The 21,470-nt window shown below is 52.2% G+C and overlaps 1 protein-coding gene across 1 annotated transcript in view; it reads right to left on the bottom strand.

Annotated features, from left to right (window-relative positions):
- The window catches only part of LOC140406854 (uncharacterized protein C14orf93-like), a gene marked incomplete at its 5' end in the record, with an annotated part of 77,525 nt that overhangs the window by 7,142 nt on the left and 48,913 nt on the right, over positions 1-21,470 (bottom strand). Inside the window, one exon of the mRNA XM_072494736.1 lies at positions 2,944-3,047. Coding sequence (XP_072350837.1) covers positions 2,944-3,047 — 104 coding nt within the window. The remainder of the gene's footprint in view (positions 1-2,943; positions 3,048-21,470) is intronic.

Here is a 21,470-nt window from a genome sequence, read left to right as displayed (position 1 = left end):
CTCTCCTCGAGTCTGTTACACAGGAACAGGAGAAGACCCATTCAGACCCCCCCTCCTCGAGTCTGTTACACAGGAACAGGAGGAGGCCCATTCAGCACCCCCCTCCTCGAGTCTGTTACACAGGAACAGGAGGAGGCCCATTCAGCCCCTCGAGCCAGTTACACAGGAACAGGAGGAGGCCCATTCAGCCCCCTCCTCGAGTCTGTTACACAGGAACAGGAGGAGGCCCATTCAGCCCCCCTCCTCGGGCCTGTTACACAGGAACAGGAGGAGGCCCATTCAGCCCCCTCCTCGAGTCTGTTACACAGGAACAGGAGGAGGCCCATTCAGCCCCCTCCTCGAGCCTGTTACACAGGAACAGGAGGAGGCCCATTCAGCCCCTCAAGTCTGTTACACAGGAACAGGAGGAGGCCCATTCAGCCTCCTCCTCGAGTCTGTTACACAGGAACAGGAAGAGGCCCATTCAGCCCCTACTCCTCGAGTCTGTTACACAGGAACAGGAGGAGGCCCATTCAGCCCCCTCCTCGAGTCTGTTACACAGGAACAGGAGGGGGCCCATTCAGCCCCCCCTCCTCGAGTCTGTTACACAGGAACAGGAGGAGGCCCATTCAGCCCCTCGAGCCTGTTACACAGGAACAGGAGGGGGCCCATTCAGCGCCTCGAGCCTGTTACACAGGAACAGGAGGGGGCCCATTCAGCCCCTCGAGCCTGTTACACAGGAACAGGAGGAGGCCCATTCAGCCCCCACTCCTCGAGTCTGTTACACAGGAACAGGAGGAGGCCCATTCAGCCTCCCCTCCTCGAGTCTGTTACACAGGAACAGGAGGAGGCCCATTCAGCCCCCCCTCCTCGAGTCTGTTACACAGGAACAGGAGGGGGCCCATTCAGCCCCCCCTCCTCGAGTCTGTTACACAGGAACAGGAGGAGGCCCATTCAGCCCCTCGAGCCTGTTACACAGGAACAGGAGGAGGCCCATTCAGCCCCTCCTCCTCGAGTCTGTTACACAGGAACAGGAGGAGGCCCATTCGGCCCCTCGAGCCTGTTACACAGGAACAGGAGGAGGCCCATTCAGCCCTCTCCTCGAGTCTGTTACACAGGAACAGGAGGAGACCCATTCAGCCCCTCCTCCTCGAGTCTGTTACACAGGAACAGGAGGAGGCCCATTCGGCCCTTAGAGCCTGTTACACAGGAACAGGAGGAGGCCCATTCAGCACCCCCTCCTCAAGTCTGTTACAGAGGAACAGGAGGCCCATTCAGCCCCCTCTCCTCGAGTCTGTTACACAGGAACAGGAGGAGACCCATTCAGACCCCCCCTCCTCGAGTCTGTTACACAGGAACAGGAGAAGGCCCATTCAGCCCCCCCTCCTCGAGTCTGTTACAGAGGAACAGGAGGCCCATTCAGCCCCCTCTCCTCGAGTCTGTTACACAGGAACAGGAGGAGACCCATTCAGACCCCCCCTCCTCGAGTCTGTTACACAGGAACAGGAGGAGGCCCATTCAGCACCCCCCTCCTCGAGTCTGTTACACAGGAACAGGAGGAGGCCCATTCAGCACCCCCCTCCTCGAGTCTGTTACACAGGAACAGGAGGAGGCCCATTCAGCCCCTCGAGCCAGTTACACAGGAACAGGAGGAGGCCCATTCAGCCCCCTCCTCGAGTCTGTTAGACAGGAACAGGAGGAGACCCATTCAGCCCCCCCTCCTCGAGTCTGTTACACAGGAACAGGAGGAGGCCCATTCAGCCCCCCCCTCGAGTCTGTTACACAGGAACAGGAGGAGGCCCATTCAGCCCCTCGAGCCAGTTACACAGGAACAGGAGGAGGCCTATTCAGCCCCCTCCTCGAGTCTGTTAGACAGGAACAGGAGGAGGCCCATTCAGCCCCCCTCCTCGAGCCTGTTACACAAGAACAGGAGGAGGCCCATTCAGCCCCCCCTCCTCGAGTCTGTTACAGAGGAACGGGAGGCCCATTCAGCCGCCTCTCCTCGAGTCTGTTACACAGGAACAGGAGGGGGCCCATTCAGCCCCCCCCCTCGAGTCTGTTACACAGGAACAGGAGGAGGGCCATTCAGCCCTCCCTCCTCGAGTCTGTTACACAGGAACAGGAGGAGGCCCATTCAGCCCCTCGAGCCAGTTACACAGGAACAGGAGGAGGCCCATTCAGCCCCCCCTCCCCGAGTCTGTTGCACAGAAACAGGAGGAGGCCCATTCAGCCCCCTCCTCGAGTCTGTCACACAGGAACAGGAGGAGGCCCATTCATCCCCCTCTACTCGAGTCTGTTACACAGGAACAGGAGGAGGCCCATTCAGCCCCCCTCCTCGAGTCTGTTGCACAGGAACAGGAGGAGGCCCATTCAGCCCCCTCCTCGAGTCTGTCACACAGGAACAGGAGGAGGACCATTCAGCCCCGTCTACTCGAGTCTGTTACACAGGAACAGGAGGAGGCCCATTCAGCACCCCCCTCCTCGAATCTGTGACACAGGAACAGGAGGCGGCCCATTCAGCCCCTCGAGCCTGTTACACAGGAACACGAGGGGGCCCATTCAGCCCCTCGATCCTCGAGTCTGTTACACAGGAACAGGAGGAGGCCCATTCAGCCCCTCGAGTCTGTTACACAGGAACAGGAGGAGGCCCATTCAGCACCCCCCTCGAATCTGTTAGACAGGAACAGGAGGAGACCCATTCAGCCCCCCTCCTCGAGTCTGTTCCACAGGAACAGGAGGAGGCCCATTCAGCCCCTCGAGCCAGTTACGCAGCAACAGGAGGAGGCCCATTCGGCCCCTCAAACAGCATTGGACGATTATGGACAGCAGAGTTTCCGCAAGAGTGGATCAAGTCCCCCAATTCAATCCCGGATGGCCTCGTGCCCCTTCGCCGCCCCTTCGCTCGCCCAACAGGCTGTCTCCCCGTACCGCCCGACCCCCCACCCACCCACCCGGCCCCCCTACCTTTCAGTTCCTTGTCTGCGTAGTGATGGCTGCTGAGGACTAACTGCCCCTTGAGCTTCTCGACCAGGTACTTGACCACTCCGATATTCCAGGAGGACTTTATACTGTCACGAGAGAGCAGACCGGGGTCACAAAGGTCTTCGCTGGCGCCGCGGGTAGGACCGCTCCCTCCAATGTGGGGGGGGGGGGGGGGGGGGGAGCTGAGGGTGACTGCTGGGAACGGAGACATCAGTGAACCCGGCCGAGAGAGAGAGGCAGACTTGTCAGCCATGACAGAATGGGTGAGGGAGCTGTCTCTCTCTCTCTCTCTCCCGTTCTCTCTCTCTCTGTCTCTCTCTCTCTCTCTCTCTCCCGTTCTCTCTCTCTCTCTGTCTCTCTCTCTCTCCCGTTCTCTCTCTCTCTCTCTCTGTCTCTCTCTCTCCGCCCCCCCCCCCCTTTCTCTCTCCGTCCATCTTTCTCTCTCTTGTCTCTCTATCTTCATTTCTCCCCCTTTGTCCGTCTCTCATGGTCTCGCTCACCCTTCCTCTGATTGCCTCCCAACTCTTAACTTAGTCTCTTTCTCCCTCTCTGTGTCGCTCATTTTGTCTCTCCCTGTCCGTCTGAAGTCCACGCTGTCCGTACCTCTCTCCCACTGTAACCCTCTCTCTCTGTCCCTTTGTCCCAATCCTTCGCCACAGCCTCTCTGTTTCTGTCTCTCTTTACCTGTCTCCTTATCTCCCTCTCTCTTTTTCTCTCTGTCCCTCTCTCTCTGTGGAAGCATTGGAAAGGCTGCAGAGGAGATTTACCGGAATGTTGCCTGGTATGGAGGGAAGATCTTATGAGGAAAGGCTGAGGGACTTGAGGCTGTTTCCGTTAGAGAGAAGAAGGTTAAGAGGTGACTTAATTGAGGCATACAAGATGATCAGAGGATTGGATACGGTGGACAGTGAGAGCCTTTTTCCTCAGATGGTGATGTCTAGCACGAGGGGACATAGCTTTAAATTGAGGGGAGATAGATATAGGACAGATGTCAGAGGTAGGTTCTTTACTCAGAGAGTAGTAAGGGCGTGGAATGCCCTGCCTGCAACAGTGGTGGACTCGCCAACACTAAGGGCATTCAAATGGTCATTGGATAGACATATGGACGATAAGGGAATAGTGTAGATGGGCTTTAGAGTGGTTTCACAGGTCGGCGCAACATCGAGGGCCGAAGGGCCTGTACTGCGCTGGAATGTTCGATGTTCTATGTCTCTCTCTCTCTCTCTCTCTCTCTCTGTCTCTCGCTCTCTGTCTATCTGTCTCTCTCTCTGTCTCTGTCTCTCTCTGTCACTCTCTTTCTCTCTGTCTCTCTCCCTGACTCTCTCTCTCTCACTCTCTGTCTCTCTCTCGCTCTCTGTCTCTGTCTCTCTCTCTGTCTCTCTCTCTCTGTGTCTCGCTCTCTCTCTCTGTCTCTCTCTCTCTCTGCCTTTGTCTCTCTCTGTCCGTGTCTCTCTCTGTCTCTCTCTCTCTCTCTCGCTCTATGTCTCTCTCTCTGTCTCCCCCGTTCTCTCTCTCTCCCTCTGTTCTCTCTCGTTTTCTCTCTCTCTCCCCCGTTCTCTCTCTCTTCCGTTCTCCCTCTCTCCCGTTCTCTCTCTCTGTCTCACTCTCTCTTTCTCTCTGTCTCTCTCTCTCTCTCTATCTCTCTCCCGTTCTCTCTCTCTCTATCTCTCTCTCTCTCTGTCTCTCTCTCGCTCTCTATCCCGGTTCTCTCTCTCTCTCTCTCTCTGTCTCTCTCGCTCTCTATCCCGGTTCTCTCTCTCTCTCTATCCCGGTTCTCTCTCTATCCCGGTTCACCCTCTCTTTCTCTATCCCAGTTCTCTCTCTCTCTCTCTATCCCGGTTCACCCTCTCTTTCTCTATCCCAGTTCTCTCTCTCTTTCTCTCTATCCCGGTTCTCTCTCTCTCTCTATCCCGGTTTTCTCTCTTGCTCTCTGTATCCCGGTTCTCTCTCTCACTCTATCCCGGTTCTCTCTCTCTGTCTCTCTCCCGTTCTCTCTCTCTCTCTCTCTCTGGCTCTCTCTCCCGGTTCTCTCTCTCTCTCTCTCTCTCCCATTTCTCTCTCTGTCTCTATCCCGGTTCTCTCTCTCTCTCTATCCCGGTTTTCTCTCTCTCTCTCTGTATCCCGGTTCTCTCTCTCACTCTATCCCGGTTCTCTCTCTCTCTCTCTCTTTCCCGGTTCTCTCTCTCTCTCTCTCTCTCTATCCCGGTTCTCTCTCTCTCTCTATCCCGGTTCTCTCTCTCTCTCTCTTTCCCGGTTCTCTCTCTCTCTCTCTTTCCCGGTTCTCTCTCTCTCTCTCTCTCTTTCCTGGTTCTCTCTCTCTCTCTATCCCGGTTCTCTCTCTCTCTCTCTATCCCGGTTCTCTCACTCTCTCTCTCTCTATCCCGGTTCTCTCTCTATCTCTCTCTATTCAGGTTCACCCTCTCTCTCTCTCTATCCCTGTTCTCTCTCTCTCTCTCCCGGTTCTCTCTCTCTCTATCCCGGTTTTCTCTCTCTCTCTCTGTATCCCGGTTCTCTCTCCCGTTCTATCCCGGTTCTCTCTCTCTCTCTCTATCCCAGTTCTCTCTCTCTCTCTCTCTCTCTCTATCCCGGTTCTCTCTCTCTCTATCCCGGTCCTCTCTCTCTCTCTCTATCCCGGTTCTCTCTCTCTCAATCCTGGTTCCCTCTCTCTCTCACATTCTCTCTCTCTCTCCCCTGTTTTCTCTCTCGCTCTCTCTCTCTCCCAGTTTTCTCTCTCACTCTCACTCTATCCCGGTTCTCTCTCTCTCTCTATCCCGGTTCTCTCTCTCTCTATCCCGGTTCTCTCTCTCTCTATCCCGGTTCTCTCTCTCTCTATCCCGGTTCTCTCTCTCTCTATCCCGGTTCTCTCTCTCTCTCTATCCCGGTTCTCTCTCTATCCAGGTTCTCTCTCTCACACTCACTCTCTCTAACCCAGTTCCCTCTCTCTCTCTCTCTCTCCCGTTCTCTCTCTCTCCCCCCCCCCCCCTCGTTTTCTCTCTCTCTCTCTCTATCTCGGTTCTCTCTCTCTCTCTCTCTATCCCTGTTCTCTCTATCTCTCTCTCTATCCCGGTTCTCTCACTCTCTCTCTATCCCGGTTGTCTCTCTCTCGCTCTCTATACCGGTGCTCTCTCACTCTCTATCCCGGTTCTCTCTCTCTCTATCCCGGTTCTCTCTCTCTCTCTATCCCGGTTCTCTCTCGCTCTCTATCCCGGTTCTCTCTCTCACTATCCCAGTTCTCTCTCTCACTATCCCAGTTCTCTCTCTCTATCCCAGTTCTCTCTCTCTCTCCCGTTCTCTCTCTCTCTCTCCCGCTCTCTCTCTTTCTCACGTTCTCTCCCTCTTTCTCACGTTCTCTCTTTCTCTCTCCCGTTCTCTCTCTCCCAGTTCTGTCTCTCTCTATCCCGGTCTCTCTCTCTCTATCCCAGTTCTCTCTCTCTCCCCCGTTCCCGCTCTCTCATTCTCCCTATCCCGTTCTCTCTCTATCTATCTCCGTTCTCTCTCTCTCTCGCTCCCCCGTTTTCTCTCTCTCTCCCCCGTTTTCTCTCTCCCTCTCCCCTGTTTTCTCTCTCTCTCTCTCTATCACAGTTCTCTCTCTCTCTCTCTATCCCGGTTCTCTCTCTCTCTCTCTATCCCGGTTATCAATCTCTCTATCCCGGTTCACTCTCTCTCTATCCAGGTCCTCTCTCTCTCACTCTATCCAGGTTCGCTCTCTCTCTCTATACCGGTTCTCTCTCTCTCTATCCCGGTTCTCTCTCTCTCTCTCTATCCCGGTTCTCTCTCTATCTCTCTCCATCCCGGTTCCCTCTCTCTCTATCCCGGTTCTCTCTCTCTCTCTATCCCGGTTTTCTCTCTCTCTCTCTGTATCCCGGTTCTCTCTCTCTCTCTATCCCGGTTCTCCCATTCTCTCTCTCTGCTGTTCTCTCCCTCTCTCTCCCTCCAGTTCTCTCTCTCTCTCACTCCCGTTCACTCTCTCTCTCTCCCTCTTTCCGGTTCGCTCTCTCTCTCTCCGGTTCTCTCTCTCTCACTCCCGATCTCTCTCTCTCACTCTTTCTCCTGTTCTCTCTCTCTGTCCCCCGTTCCCTCTCTCTCATTCTCCCTATCCCGGTTCTCTATCTATCTATCCCGGTTGTCACTCTCTCTATCTCGATCCCGATTCTCTCTCTCTCTCTCTATCCCGGTTCTCTCTCTCTCTCTATCCCAGTTCTCTCTCTCTCTCTCTCTATCCCTGTTCTCTCTCTCCCGGTTTTCTCTCTCACTCTCTGTATCCGGGTTCTCTCTCCCTCACTCTATCCCGGTTCTCTCTCTCTACCCCGGTTCACTCTCTCGCTCTCTCTATTCCGGTTCTCTCTCTCTCTCTATCCCGGTGCTGTCCCTCTCTCTCTATCCCGGTTCTCTGTCTCTCCCTCTATCCCGGTTCTCTCTCTCTCTCTCTATCCCGGTTCTCGCTCTATCCCGGTTCTCTCTCCCTCTCTATCCCGGTTCTCTCTCTCTCTCTCTAATCCGGTTCAGTCTCTCTCTCTATCCCAGTTCTCTCTCTCTCTCTTTCCCGGTTCTCTCTCTCTCTATCCCGGTTCTCTTTCTCTATCCCGGTTCTCTCACTCTATCCCGGGTCTCTCTCTCTCTCTCTCTATCCCGGTTCTCTCTTTCTCTCTCTATCCCGGTTCTCTCTCTCTATCCCGGTTCTCTCTCTCTCTCTCTATCCCGGTTCTCTCTCTGTCTCTCTCTCTCTCTCTATCCCGGTTCTCTCTCTCTCTCTATTCCGGTTCTCTCTCTCTCTCTATTCCGGTTCTCACTCTCTCTCTCTCCCTATCCCGGTTTTCTCTCTCTCTCTCTCTATCCCGGTTCTCTCTCTCTCTCTCTATCCCGGTTCTCTCTCTCTCTATCCCGGTTCTCTCTCTATCTATCTCGGTTCTCTCTCCCTCTCTCAATCCCGGTTCTCTCTCTCTCTCTATCCCGGTTTTCTCTCTCTCTCTATCCCGGTTCTATCTCTCTCTATCCCGGTTCTCTCTCTCTCTCCTCTATCCCGGTTCTCTCTCTCTCTCTATCTCTATCCTGGTTCTCTCACTCTCTCTCTATCCCGGTTCTCTCTCTCTCTCTCTCTCTATCCCGGTTCTCTCTCTCTCTCTATCCCGGTTCTCTCTCTCTATATATCCCGGTTATCTCTCTCTCTATCCTGGTTCTCTCTCTCTCTCTCTATCCCAGTTCTCTCTCTCTCTCCCGTTCTCTCTCTCTCTCTCCCGCTCTCTCTCTTTCTCACGTTCTCTCCCTCTTTCTCACGTTCTCTCTTTCTCTCTCCCGTTCTCTCTCTCCCAGTTCTGTCTCTCTCTATCCCGGTCTCTCTCTCTCTCTATCCCAGTTCTCTCTCTCTCCCCCGTTCCCGCTCTCTCATTCTCCCTATCCCGTTCTCTCTCTATCTATCTCCGTTCTCTCTCTCTCTCGCTCCCCCGTTTTCTCTCTCTCTCCCCCGTTTTCTCTCTCCCTCTCCCCTGTTTTCTCTCTCTCTCTCTCTATCACAGTTCTCTCTCTCTCTCTCTATCCCGGTTCTCTCTCTCTCTCTCTATCCCGGTTATCAATCTCTCTATCCCGGTTCACTCTCTCTCTATCCAGGTCCTCTCTCTCTCACTCTATCCAGGTTCGCTCTCTCTCTCTATACCGGTTCTCTCTCTCTCTATCCCGGTTCTCTCTCTCTCTCTATCCCGGTTCTCTCTCTATCTCTCTCCATCCCGGTTCCCTCTCTCTCTATCCCGGTTCTCTCTCTCTCTCTATCCCGGTTTTCTCTCTCTCTCTCTGTATCCCGGTTCTCTCTCTCTCTATCCCGGTTCTCCCATTCTCTCTCTCTGCTGTTCTCTCCCTCTCTCTCCCTCCAGTTCTCTCTCTCTCTCACTCCCGTTCACTCTCTCTCTCTCCCTCTTTCCGGTTCGCTCTCTCTCTCTCCGGTTCTCTCTCTCTCACTCCCGATCTCTCTCTCTCACTCTTTCTCCTGTTCTCTCTCTCTGTCCCCCGTTCCCTCTCTCTCATTCTCCCTATCCCGGTTCTCTATCTATCTATCCCGGTTGTCACTCTCTCTATCTCGATCCCGATTCTCTCTCTCTCTCTCTATCCCGGTTCTCTCTCTCTCTCTCTATCCCAGTTCTCTCTCTCTCTCTCTCTATCCCTGTTCTCTCTCTCTCTCTCTCTATCCCTGTTCTCTCTCTCCCGGTTTTCTCTCTCACTCTCTGTATCCCGGTTCTCTCTCCCTCACTCTATCCCGGTTCTCTCTCTCTACCCCGGTTCACTCTCTCGCTCTCTCTATTCCGGTTCTCTCTCTCTCTCTATCCCGGTGCTCTCCCTCTCTCTCTATCCCGGTTCTCTGTCTCTCCCTCTATCCCGGTTCTCTCTCTCTCTCTCTATCCCGGTTCTCGCTCTATCCCGGTTCTCTCTCCCTCTCTATCCCGGTTCTCTCTCTCTCTCTCTAATCCGGTTCAGTCTCTCTCTCTATCCCAGTTCTCTCTCTCTCTCTTTCCCGGTTCTCTCTCTCTCTATCCCGGTTCTCTTTCTCTATCCCGGTTCTCTCACTCTATCCCGGGTCTCTCTCTCTCTATCCCGGTTCTCTCTTTCTCTCTCTATCCCGGTTCTCTCTCTCTATCCCGGTGCGCTCTCTCTCTCTCTATCCCGGTTCTCTCTCTGTCTCTCTCTCTCTCTCTATCCCGGTTCTCTCTCTCTCTCTATTCCGGTTCTCTCTCTCTCTCTATTCCGGTTCTCACTCTCTCTCTCTCCCTATCCCGGTTTTCTCTCTCTCTCTCTCTATCCCGGTTCTCTCTCTCTCTCTGTATCCCGGTTCTCTCTCTCTCTCTATTCTGGTTCTCTCTCTCTCTCTATCCCGGTTCTCTCTCTCTCTCTCTATCCCGGTTCTCTCTCTCTCTCTCTATCCAGGTTCTCTCTCTCTCTCTCCCTCTATCCCAGTTATCTCCCTCTCTCTCTATCCCAGTTCTTTCTCTCTCTCTATCCCGGTTCTCTCTCTCTATCCTGGTTCTCTCTCTCTTTCTCTATCCCAGTTCTTTCTCTCTCTCTATCCCGGTTCTCTCTCTCTCTCTATCCTGGTTCTCTCTCTCTCTCCCAGTTCTCTCTCTCTCTCTATCCCGGTTCTCTCTCTCTCGCTATCCTGGTTCTCTCTCTCTCTATCCCAGTTCTCTCTCTCTCTCTATCCCAGTTTTCTCTCTCTCTATCCCGGTTCTCTCTCTCTCTCTATCCCGGTTCTCTCTCTCTCTCTCTATCCCGGTATTCTCTCTCTCTCTCTATCCCGGTACTCTCTCTCTCTATCCCGGTTCTCTCTCTCTCTCTATCCCGGTACTCTCTCTCTCTCTCTCTATCCCGGTACTCTCTCTCTCTATCCCGGTTCTCTCTCTCTCTATCCCGGTTCTCCCTCTCTCTCTCTCTCAATCCCGGTTCTATCTCTCCCTATCCCGGTTCTCTCTCTCTCTCTCAATCCCGGTTCTCTCTCTCTCTCTATCCCGGTTTTCTCTCTCTCTCTCTCTATCTCTCTCTATCCTGGTTCCCTCTCTCTCTCTATCCCGGATCTCTCTCTCTATCCCGGTTCCTCTCTCTCTATCCCGGTTCTCTCTCTCTCTCTCCTCTATCCCGGTTCTCTCTCTCTCTATCTCTATCCCGGTTCTCTCACTCTCTCTCTATCCCGGTTCTCTCTCTCTCTCTCTCTCTCTATCCCGGTTCTCTCTCTCTCTATCCTGGTTCTCTCTCTCTCTCTCTATCCCAGTTCTCTCTCTCTCTCTCTCTATCCCAGTTCTCTCTCTCTCTCTCTCTATCCCAGTTCTCTCTCTCTCTCTATCCCGGTTCTCTCTCTCTATCCCGGTTCTCTCTCTCTCTCCTCTATCCCGGTTCTCTCTCTCTCTATCTCTATCCCGGTTCTCTCACTCTCTCTCTATCCCGGTTCTCTCTCTCTCTCTATCCCGGTTCTCTCTCTCTCTCTATCCTGGTTCTCTCTCTATCCCAGTTCTCTCTCTCTCTCTCTATCCCAGTTCTCTCTCTCTCTCTCTCTATCCCAGTTCTCTCTCTCTTTCCCGGTTCTCCCTCTCTCTCTTTTTCCGGTTCTCCCTCTCTCTCTCTATCCCGGTTCTCTCTCTCTCAATCCTGGTTCTCTCTCTCTCAATCCCGGTTCTCTCTCTCTCTCTATCCCGGTTTTCTCTCTCTCTCTCTCTCTCTCTCTCTCTATCCCGGCTCTCTCTCTCTGTCTCTCTCTATATCCCGGTTCTCTCTCTCTCTATCCTGGTTCTCTCTCTCTCTATCCTGGTTCTCTCTCTCTCTCTCTCTATCCCAGTTCTTTCCCTCTCTCTATCCCGGTTCTCTCTCTCTCTCTATCCTGGTTCTCTCTCTCTCTCTCTATCCCAGTTCTCTCTCTCTCTCTATCCCAGTTCTCTCTCTCTTTCCTGGTTCTCTCTCTCTCTCTCTATCCCAGTTCTCTCTCTCTCTATCCCGGTTCTCTCTCTCTCTCCTCTATCCCGGTTCTCTCTCTCTCTCTATCTCTATCCCGGTTCTCTCACTCTCTCTCTATCCCGGTTCTCTCTCTCTCTCTCTCTCTCTCTCTCTATCCCGGTTCTCTCTCTCTCTATCCTGGTTCTCTCTCTCTCTCTCTATCCCAGTTCTCTCTCTCTCTCTCTATCCCAGTTCTCTCTCTCTCTCTCTATCCCGGTTCTCTCTCTCTTTCCCGGTTCTCCCTCTCTCTCTCTTTCCCGGTTCTCCCTCTCTCTCATCCTGGTTCTCTCTCTCTCAATCCTGGTTCTCTCTCTCTCAATCCCGGTTCTCTCTCTCTCTCTCTATCCCAGTTCTTTCTCTCTCTCTATCCCGGTTCTCTCTCTCTCTCCATCCCGGTTTTCTCTCTCTCTCTCTATCCCGGTTCTCTCTCTCTCTATCCTGGTTCTCTCTCTCTCTATCCTGGTTCTCTCTCTCTCTCTCTATCCCAGTTCTTTCTCTCTCTCTATCCCGGTTCTCTCTCTCTCTCTATCCTGGTTCTCTCTCTCTCTCTCTATCCCAGTTCTTTCTCTCTCTCTATCCCGGTTCTCTCTCTCTCTCTATCCTGGTTCTCTCTCTCTCTCCCAGTTCTCTCTCTCTCTCTATCCCGGTTCTCTCTCTCTCGCTATCCTGGTTCTCTCTCTCTCTATCCCAGTTCTCTCTCTCTCTCTATCCCAGTTTTCTCTCTCTCTATCCCGGTTCTCTCTCTCTCTCTATCCCGGTTCTCTCTCTCTCTCTCTATCCCGGTATTCTCTCTCTCTCTCTATCCCGGTACTCTCTCTCTCTATCCCGGTTCTCTCTCTCTCTCTATCCCGGTACTCTCTCTCTCTCTCTCTATCCCGGTACTCTCTCTCTCTATCCCGGTTCTCTCTCTCTCTATCCCGGTTCTCCCTCTCTCTCTCTCTCAATCCCGGTTCTATCTCTCTCTATCCCGGTTCTCTCTCTCTCTATCTCGGTTCTCTCTCCCTCTCTCAATCCCGGTTCTATCTCTCCCTATCCCGGTTCTCTCTCTCTCTCTCAATCCCGGTTCTCTCTCTCTCTCTATCCCGGTTTTCTCTCTCTCTCTCTCTATCTCTCTCTATCCTGGTTCCCTCTCTCTCTCTATCCCGGATCTCTCTCTCTATCCCGGTTCCTCTCTCTCTATCCCGGTTCTCTCTCTCTCTCTCCTCTATCCCGGTTCTCTCTCTCTCTATCTCTATCCCGGTTCTCTCACTCTCTCTCTATCCCGGTTCTCTCTCTCTCTCTCTCTCTCTATCCCGGTTCTCTCTCTCTCTATCCTGGTTCTCTCTCTCTCTCTCTATCCCAGTTCTCTCTCTCTCTCTCTCTATCCCAGTTCTCTCTCTCTCTCTCTCTATCCCAGTTCTCTCTCTCTCTCTATCCCGGTTCTCTCTCTCTATCCCGGTTCTCTCTCTCTCTCCTCTATCCCGGTTCTCTCTCTCTCTCTCTATCCCGGTTTTCTCTCTCTCTCTCTCTCTCTCTCTCTCTATCCCGGCTCTCTCTCTCTGTCTCTCTCTATATCCCGGTTCTCTCTCTCTCTATCCTGGTTCTCTCTCTCTCTATCCTGGTTCTCTCTCTCTCTCTCTCTATCCCAGTTCTTTCCCTCTCTCTATCCCGGTTCTCTCTCTCTCTCTATCCTGGTTCTCTCTCTCTCTCTCTATCCCAGTTCTCTCTCTCTCTCTATCCCAGTTCTCTCTCTCTTTCCTGGTTCTCTCTCTCTCTCTCTATCCCAGTTCTCTCTCTCTCTATCCCGGTTCTCTCTCTCTCTCCTCTATCCCGGTTCTCTCTCTCTCTCTATCTCTATCCCGGTTCTCTCACTCTCTCTCTATCCCGGTTCTCTCTCTCTCTCTCTCTCTCTCTCTATCCCGGTTCTCTCTCTCTCTATCCTGGTTCTCTCTCTCTCTCTCTATCCCAGTTCTCTCTCTCTCTCTCTATCCCAGTTCTCTCTCTCTCTCTCTATCCCGGTTCTCTCTCTCTTTCCCGGTTCTCCCTCTCTCTCTCTTTCCCGGTTCTCCCTCTCTCTCATCCTGGTTCTCTCTCTCTCAATCCTGGTTCTCTCTCTCTCAATCCCGGTTCTCTCTCTCTCTCTCTATCCCAGTTCTTTCTATCTCTCTATCCCGGTTCTCTCTCTCTCTCCATCCCGGTTTTCTCTCTCTCTCTCTATCCCGGTTCTCTCTCTCTCTATCCTGGTTCTCTCTCTCTCTATCCTGGTTCTCTCTCTCTCTCTCTATCCCAGTTCTTTCTCTCTCTCTATCCCGGTTCTCTCTCTCTCTCTATCCTGGTTCTCTCTCTCTCTCTCTATCCCAGTTCTTTCTCTCTCTCTATCCCGGTTCTCTCTCTCTCTCTATCCTGGTTCTCTCTCTCTCTCCCAGTTCTCTCTCTCTCTCTATCCCGGTTCTCTCTCTCTCGCTATCCTGGTTCTCTCTCTCTCTATCCCAGTTCTCTCTCTCTCTCTATCCCAGTTTTCTCTCTCTCTATCCCGGTTCTCTCTCTCTCTCTATCCCGGTTCTCTCTCTCTCTCTCTATCCCGGTATTCTCTCTCTCTCTCTATCCCGGTACTCTCTCTCTCTATCCCGGTTCTCTCTCTCTCTCTATCCCGGTACTCTCTCTCTCTCTCTCTATCCCGGTACTCTCTCTCTCTATCCCGGTTCTCTCTCTCTCTATCCCGGTTCTCCCTCTCTCTCTCTCTCAATCCCGGTTCTATCTCTCTCTATCCCGGTTCTCTCTCTCTCTATCTCGGTTCTCTCTCCCTCTCTCAATCCCGGTTCTATCTCTCCCTATCCCGGTTCTCTCTCTCTCTCTCAATCCCGGTTCTCTCTCTCTCTCTATCCCGGTTTTCTCTCTCTCTCTCTCTATCTCTCTCTATCCTGGTTCCCTCTCTCTCTCTATCCCGGATCTCTCTCTCTATCCCGGTTCCTCTCTCTCTATCCCGGTTCTCTCTCTCTCTCTCCTCTATCCCGGTTCTCTCTCTCTCTATCTCTATCCCGGTTCTCTCACTCTCTCTCTATCCCGGTTCTCTCTCTCTCTCTCTCTCTCTCTATCCCGGTTCTCTCTCTCTCTATCCTGGTTCTCTCTCTCTCTCTCTATCCCAGTTCTCTCTCTCTCTCTCTCTATCCCAGTTCTCTCTCTCTCTCTCTCTATCCCAGTTCTCTCTCTCTCTCTATCCCGGTTCTCTCTCTCTATCCCGGTTCTCTCTCTCTCTCCTCTATCCCGGTTCCCTCTCTCTATCTCTATCCCGGTTCTCTCACTCTCTCTCTATCCCGGTTCTCTCTCTCTCTCTATCCCGGTTCTCTCTCTCTCTCTATCCTGGTTCTCTCTCTATCCCAGTTCTCTCTCTCTCTCTCTATCCCAGTTCTCTCTCTCTCTCTCTCTATCCCAGTTCTCTCTCTCTTTCCCGGTTCTCCCTCTCTCTCTTTTTCCGGTTCTCCCTCTCTCTCTCTATCCCGGTTCTCTCTCTCTCAATCCTGGTTCTCTCTCTCTCAATCCCGGTTCTCTCTCTCTCTCTATCCCGGTTTTCTCTCTCTCTCTCTCTCTCTCTCTATCCCGGCTCTCTCTCTCTGTCTCTCTCTATATCCCGGTTCTCTCTCTCTCTATCCTGGTTCTCTCTCTCTCTATCCTGGTTCTCTCTCTCTCTCTCTCTATCCCAGTTCTTTCCCTCTCTCTATCCCGGTTCTCTCTCTCTCTCTATCCTGGTTCTCTCTCTCTCTCTCTATCCCAGTTCTCTCTCTCTCTCTATCCCAGTTCTCTCTCTCTTTCCTGGTTCTCTCTCTCTCTCTCTATCCCAGTTCTCTCTCTCTCTATCCCGGTTCTCTCTCTCTCTCCTCTATCCCGGTTCTCTCTCTCTCTCTATCTCTATCCCGGTTCTCTCACTCTCTCTCTATCCCGGTTCTCTCTCTCTCTCTCTCTCTCTCTCTATCCCGGTTCTCTCTCTCTCTATCCTGGTTCTCTCTCTCTCTCTCTATCCCAGTTCTCTCTCTCTCTCTCTATCCCAGTTCTCTCTCTCTCTCTCTATCCCGGTTCTCTCTCTCTTTCCCGGTTCTCCCTCTCTCTCTCTTTCCCGGTTCTCCCTCTCTCTCATCCTGGTTCTCTCTCTCTCAATCCTGGTTCTCTCTCTCTCAATCCCGGTTCTCTCTCTCTCTCTCTATCCCAGTTCTTTCTCTCTCTCTATCCCGGTTCTCTCTCTCTCTCCATCCCGGTTTTCTCTCTCTCTCTCTATCCCGGTTCTCTCTCTCTCTATCCTGGTTCTCTCTCTCTCTATCCTGGTTCTCTCTCTCTCTCTCTATCCCAGTTCTTTCTCTCTCTCTATCCCGGTTCTCTCTCTCTCTCTATCCTGGTTCTCTCTCTCTCTCTCTATCCCAGTTCTTTCTCTCTCTCTATCCCGGTTCTCTCTCTCTCTCTATCCTGGTTCTCTCTCTCTCTCCCAGTTCTCTCTCTCTCTCTATCCCGGTTCTCTCTCTCTCGCTATCCTGGTTCTCTCTCTCTCTATCCCAGTTCTCTCTCTCTCTCTATCCCAGTTTTCTCTCTCTCTATCCCGGTTCTCTCTCTCTCTCTATCCCGGTTCTCTCTCTCTCTCTCTATCCCGGTATTCTCTCTCTCTCTCTATCCCGGTACTCTCTCTCTCTATCCCGGTTCTCTCTCTCTCTCTATCCCGGTACTCTCTCTCTCTCTCTCTATCCCGGTACTCTCTCTCTCTATCCCGGTTCTCTCTCTCTCTATCCCGGTTCTCCCTCTCTCTCTCTCTCAATCCCGGTTCTATCTCTCTCTATCCCGGTTCTCTCTCTCTCTATCTCGGTTCTCTCTCCCTCTCTCAATCCCGGTTCTATCTCTCCCTATCCCGGTTCTCTCTCTCTCTCTCAATCCCGGTTCTCTCTCTCTCTCTATCCCGGTTTTCTCTCTCTCTCTCTCTATCTCTCTCTATCCTGGTTCCCTCTCTCTCTCTATCCCGGATCTCTCTCTCTATCCCGGTTCCTCTCTCTCTATCCCGGTTCTCTCTCTCTCTCTCCTCTATCCCGGTTCTCTCTCTCTCTATCTCTATCCCGGTTCTCTCACTCTCTCTCTATCCCGGTTCTCTCTCTCTCTCTCTCTCTCTATCCCGGTTCTCTCTCTCTCTATCCTGGTTCTCTCTCTCTCTCTCTATCCCAGTTCTCTCTCTCTCTCTCTCTATCCCAGTTCTCTCTCTCTCTCTCTCTATCCCAGTTCTCTCTCTCTCTCTATCCCGGTTCTCTCTCTCTATCCCGGTTCTCTCTCTCTCTCCTCTATCCCGGTTCCCTCTCTCTATCTCTATCCCGGTTCTCTCACTCTCTCTCTATCCCGGTTCTCTCTCTCTCTCTATCCCGGTTCTCTCTCTCTCTCTATCCTGGTTCTCTCTCTATCCCAGTTCTCTCTCTCTCTCTCTATCCCAGTTCTCTCTCTCTCTCTCTCTATCCCAGTTCTCTCTCTCTTTCCCGGTTCTCCCTCTCTCTCTTTTTCCGGTTCTCCCTCTCTCTCTCTATCCCGGTTCTCTCTCTCTCAATCCTGGTTCTCTCTCTCTCAATCCCGGTTCTCTCTCTCTCTCTATCCCGGTTTTCTCTCTCTCTCTCTCTCTCTCTCTCTCTATCCCGGCTCTCTCTCTCTGTCTCTCTCTATATCCCGGTTCTCTCTCTCTCTATCCTGGTTCTCTCTCTCTCTATCCTGGTTCTCTCTCTCTCTCTCTCTATCCCAGTTCTTTCCCTCTCTCTATCCCGGTTCTCTCTCTCTCTCTATCCTGGTTCTCTCTCTCTCTCTCTATCCCAGTTCTCTCTCTCTCTCTATCCCAGTTCTCTCTCTCTTTCCTGGTTCTCTCTCTCTCTCTCTATCCCAGTTCTCTCTCTCTCTATCCCGGTTCTCTCTCTCTCTCCTCTATCCCGGTTCTCTCTCTCTCTCTATCTCTATCCCGGTTCTCTCACTCTCTCTCTATCCCGGTTCTCTCTCCCTCTCTCTCTCTCTCTCTATCCCGGTTCTCTCTCTCTCTATCCTGGTTCTCTCTCTCTCTCTCTATCCCAGTTCTCTCTCTCTCTCTCTATCCCAGTTGTCTCTCTCTCTCTCTATCCCGGTTCTCTCTCTCTTTCCCGGTTCTCCCTCTCTCTCTCTTTCCCGGTTCTCCCTCTCTCTCATCCTGGTTCTCTCTCTCTCAATCCTGGTTCTCTCTCTCTCAATCCCGGTTCTCTCTCTCTCTCTCTATCCCAGTTCTTTCTCTCTCTCTATCCCGGTTCTCTCTCTCTCTCCATCCCGGTTTTCTCTCTCTCTCTCTATCCCGGTTCTCTCTCTCTCTATCCTGGTTCTCTCTCTCTCTATCCTGGTTCTCTCTCTCTCTCTCTATCCCAGTTCTTTCTCTCTCTCTATCCCAGTTCTCTCTCTCCTTCCTGGTTCTCTCTCTCTCTCTCTATCCCAGTTCTCTCTCTCTCTATCTCGGTTCTCTCTCTCTCTCTCTATCCCAGTTTTCTCTCTCTCTCTCTCTCCCTCTATCCCAGTTCTCTCCCTCTCTCTCTATCCCGGTTCTCGCTCTCTCTCTATCCTGGTTCTCTCTCTCTCTCTCTCTATCCCAGTTCTCTCTCTCTCTCTCTCTATCCCAGTTCTCTCTCTCTCTCTATCCCAGTTCTCTCTCTCTTTCCTGGTTCTCTCTCTCTCTCTCTCTATCCCAGTTCTCTCTCTCTCTATTCCGGTTCTCTCTCTCTCTCTCTATCCCGGTACTCTCTCTCTCTCTCTCTATCCCGGTACTCTCTCTCTCTATCCCGGTTCTCTCTCTCTCTATCCCGGTTCTATCTCTCTCTATCCCGGTTCTCTCTCTCTCTATCCCGGTTCTCTCTCTATCTATCTCGGTTCTCTCTCCCTCTCTCAATCCCGGTTCTCTCTCTCTCTCTATCCCGGTTTTCTCTCTCTCTCTATCCCGGTTCTATCTCTCTCTATCCCGGTTCTCTCTCTCTCTCCTCTATCCCGGTTCTCTCTCTCTCTCTATCTCTATCCTGGTTCTCTCACTCTCTCTCTATCCCGGTTCTCTCTCTCTCTCTATCCCGGTTCTCTCTCTCTCTCTATCCCGGTTCTCTCTCTCTATATATCCCGGTTATCTCTCTCTCTATCCTGGTTCTCTCTCTCTCTCTCTATCCCAGTTCTCTCTCTCTCTCCCGTTCTCTCTCTCTCTCTCCCGCTCTCTCTCTTTCTCACGTTCTCTCCCTCTTTCTCACGTTCTCTCTTTCTCTCTCCCGTTCTCTCTCTCCCAGTTCTGTCTCTCTCTATCCCGGTCTCTCTCTCTCTCTATCCCAGTTCTCTCTCTCTCCCCCGTTCCCGCTCTCTCATTCTCCCTATCCCGTTCTCTCTCTATCTATCTCCGTTCTCTCTCTCTCTCGCTCCCCCGTTTTCTCTCTCTCTCCCCCGTTTTCTCTCTCCCTCTCCCCTGTTTTCTCTCTCTCTCTCTCTATCACAGTTCTCTCTCTCTCTCTCTATCCCGGTTCTCTCTCTCTCTCTCTATCCCGGTTATCAATCTCTCTATCCTGGTTCACTCTCTCTCTATCCAGGTCCTCTCTCTCTCACTCTATCCAGGTTCTCTCTCTCTCTCTATACCGGTTCTCTCTCTCTCTATCCCGGTTCTCTCTCTCTCTCTATCCCGGTTCTCTCTCTATCTCTCTCCATCCCGGTTCCCTCTCTCTCTATCCCGGTTCTCTCTCTCTCTCTATCCCGGTTTTCTCTCTCTCTCTCTGTATCCCGGTTCTCTCTCTCTCTCACTCCCGTTCACTCTCTCTCTCTCCCTCTTTCCGGTTCGCTCTCTCTCTCTCCGGTTCTCTCTCTCTCACTCCCGATCTCTCTCTCTCACTCTTTCTCCTGTTCTCTCTCTCTGTCCCCCGTTCCCTCTCTCTCATTCTCCCTATCCCGGTTCTCTATCTATCTATCCCGGTTGTCACTCTCTCTATCTCGATCCCGATTCTCTCTCTCTCTCTCTATCCCGGTTCTCTCTCTCTCTCTATCCCAGTTCTCTCTCTCTCTCTCTCTATCCCTGTTCTCTCTCTCCCGGTTTTCTCTCTCACTCTCTGTATCCCGGTTCTCTCTCCCTCACTCTATCCCGGTTCTCTCTCTCTACCCCGGTTCACTCTCTCGCTCTCTCTATTCCGGTTCCCTCTCTCTCTCTATCCCGGTGCTCTCCCTCTCTCTCTATCCCGGTTCTCTGTCTCTCCCTCTATCCCGGTTCTCTCTCTCTCTCTCTATCCCGGTTCTCGCTCTATCCCGGTTCTCTCTCCCTCTCTATCCCGGTTCTCTCTCTCTCTCTCTAATCCGGTTCAGTCTCTCTCTCTATCCCAGTTCTCTCTCTCTCTCTCTTTCCCGGTTCTCTCTCTCTCTATCCCGGTTCTCTTTCTCTATCCCGGTTCTCTCACTCTATCCCGGGTCTCTCTCTCTCTCTCTCTATCCCGGTTCTCTCTTTCTCTCTCTATCCCGGTTCTCTCTCTCTATCCCGGTTCTCTCTCTCTCTCTCTATCCCGGTTCTCTCTCTGTCTCTCTCTCTCTCTCTATCCCGGTTCTCTCTCTCTCTCTATTCCGGTTCTCTCTCTCTCTCTATTCCGGTTCTCACTCTCTCTCTCTCCCTATCCCGGTTTTCTCTCTCTCTCTCTCTATCCCGGTTCTCTCTCTCTCTCTGTATCCCGGTTCTCTCTCTCTCTCTATTCTGGTTCTCTCTCTCTCTCTATCCCGGTTCTCTCTCTCTCTCTCTATCCCGGTTCTCTCTCTCTCTCTCTATCCAGGTTCTCTCTCTCTCTCTCCCTCTATCCCAGTTATCTCCCTCTCTCTCTATCCCAGTTCTTTCTCTCTCTCTATCCCGGTTCTCTCTCTCTATCCTGGTTCTCTCTCTCTTTCTCTATCCCAGTTCTTTCTCTCTCTCTATCCCGGTTCTCTCTCTCTCTCTATCCTGGTTCTCTCTCTCTCTCCCAGTTCTCTCTCTCTCTCTATCCCGGTTCTCTCTCTCTCGCTATCCTGGTTCTCTCTCTCTCTATCCCAGTTCTCTCTCTCTCTCTATCCCAGTTTTCTCTCTCTCTATCCCGGTTCTCTCTCTCTCTCTATCCCGGTTCTCTCTCTCTCTCTCTATCCCGGTATTCTCTCTCTCTCTCTATCCCGGTACTCTCTCTCTCTATCCCGGTACTCTCTCTCTCTATCCCGGTTCTCTCTCTCTCTCTATCCCGGTACTCTCTCTCTCTCTCTCTATCCCGGTACTCTCTCTCTCTATCCCGGTTCTCTCTCTCTCTATCCCGGTTCTCCCTCTCTCTCTCTCTCAATCCCGGTTCTATCTCTCTCTATCCCGGTTCTCTCTCTCTCTATCTCGGTTCTCTCTCCCTCTCTCAATCCCGGTTCTATCTCTCCCTATCCCGGTTCTCTCTCTCTCTCTCAATCCCGGTTCTCTCTCTCTCTCTATCCCGGTTTTCTCTCTCTCTCTCTCTATCTCTCTCTATCCTGGTTCCCTCTCTCTCTCTATCCCGGATCTCTCTCTCTATCCCGGTTCCTCTCTCTCTATCCCGGTTCTCTCTCTCTCTCTCCTCTATCCCGGTTCTCTCTCTCTCTATCTCTATCCCGGTTCCCTCACTCTCTCTCTATCCCGGTTCTCTCTCTCTCTCTCTCTCTCTATCCTGGTTCTCTCTCTCTCTATCCTGGTTCTCTCTCTCTCTCTCTATCCCAGTTCTCTCTCTCTCTCTCTCTATCCCAGTTCTCTCTCTCTCTCTCTCTATCCCAGTTCTCTCTCTCTCTCTATCCCGGTTCTCTCTCTCTATCCCGGTTCTCTCTCTCTCTCCTCTATCCCGGTTCTCTCTCTCTCTATCTCTATCCCGGTTCTCTCACTCTCTCTCTATCCCGGTTCTCTCTCTCTCTCTATCCCGGTTCTCTCTCTCTCTCTATCCTGGTTCTCTCTCTATCCCAGTTCTCTCTCTCTCTCTCTATCCCAGTTCTCTCTCTCTCTCTCTCTATCCCAGTTCTCTCTCTCTTTCCCGGTTCTCCCTCTCTCTCTTTTTCCGGTTCTCCCTCTC

The sequence above is a fragment of the Scyliorhinus torazame genome, unplaced genomic scaffold, assembly GCF_047496885.1.
Source record: "Scyliorhinus torazame isolate Kashiwa2021f unplaced genomic scaffold, sScyTor2.1 scaffold_937, whole genome shotgun sequence".
Classification (NCBI taxonomy): Eukaryota; Metazoa; Chordata; class Chondrichthyes; order Carcharhiniformes; family Scyliorhinidae; genus Scyliorhinus; species Scyliorhinus torazame.
The sequence above is the reverse complement of the archived record's forward strand: the minus strand, read 5'-3'. Positions and strand labels throughout refer to the sequence as shown.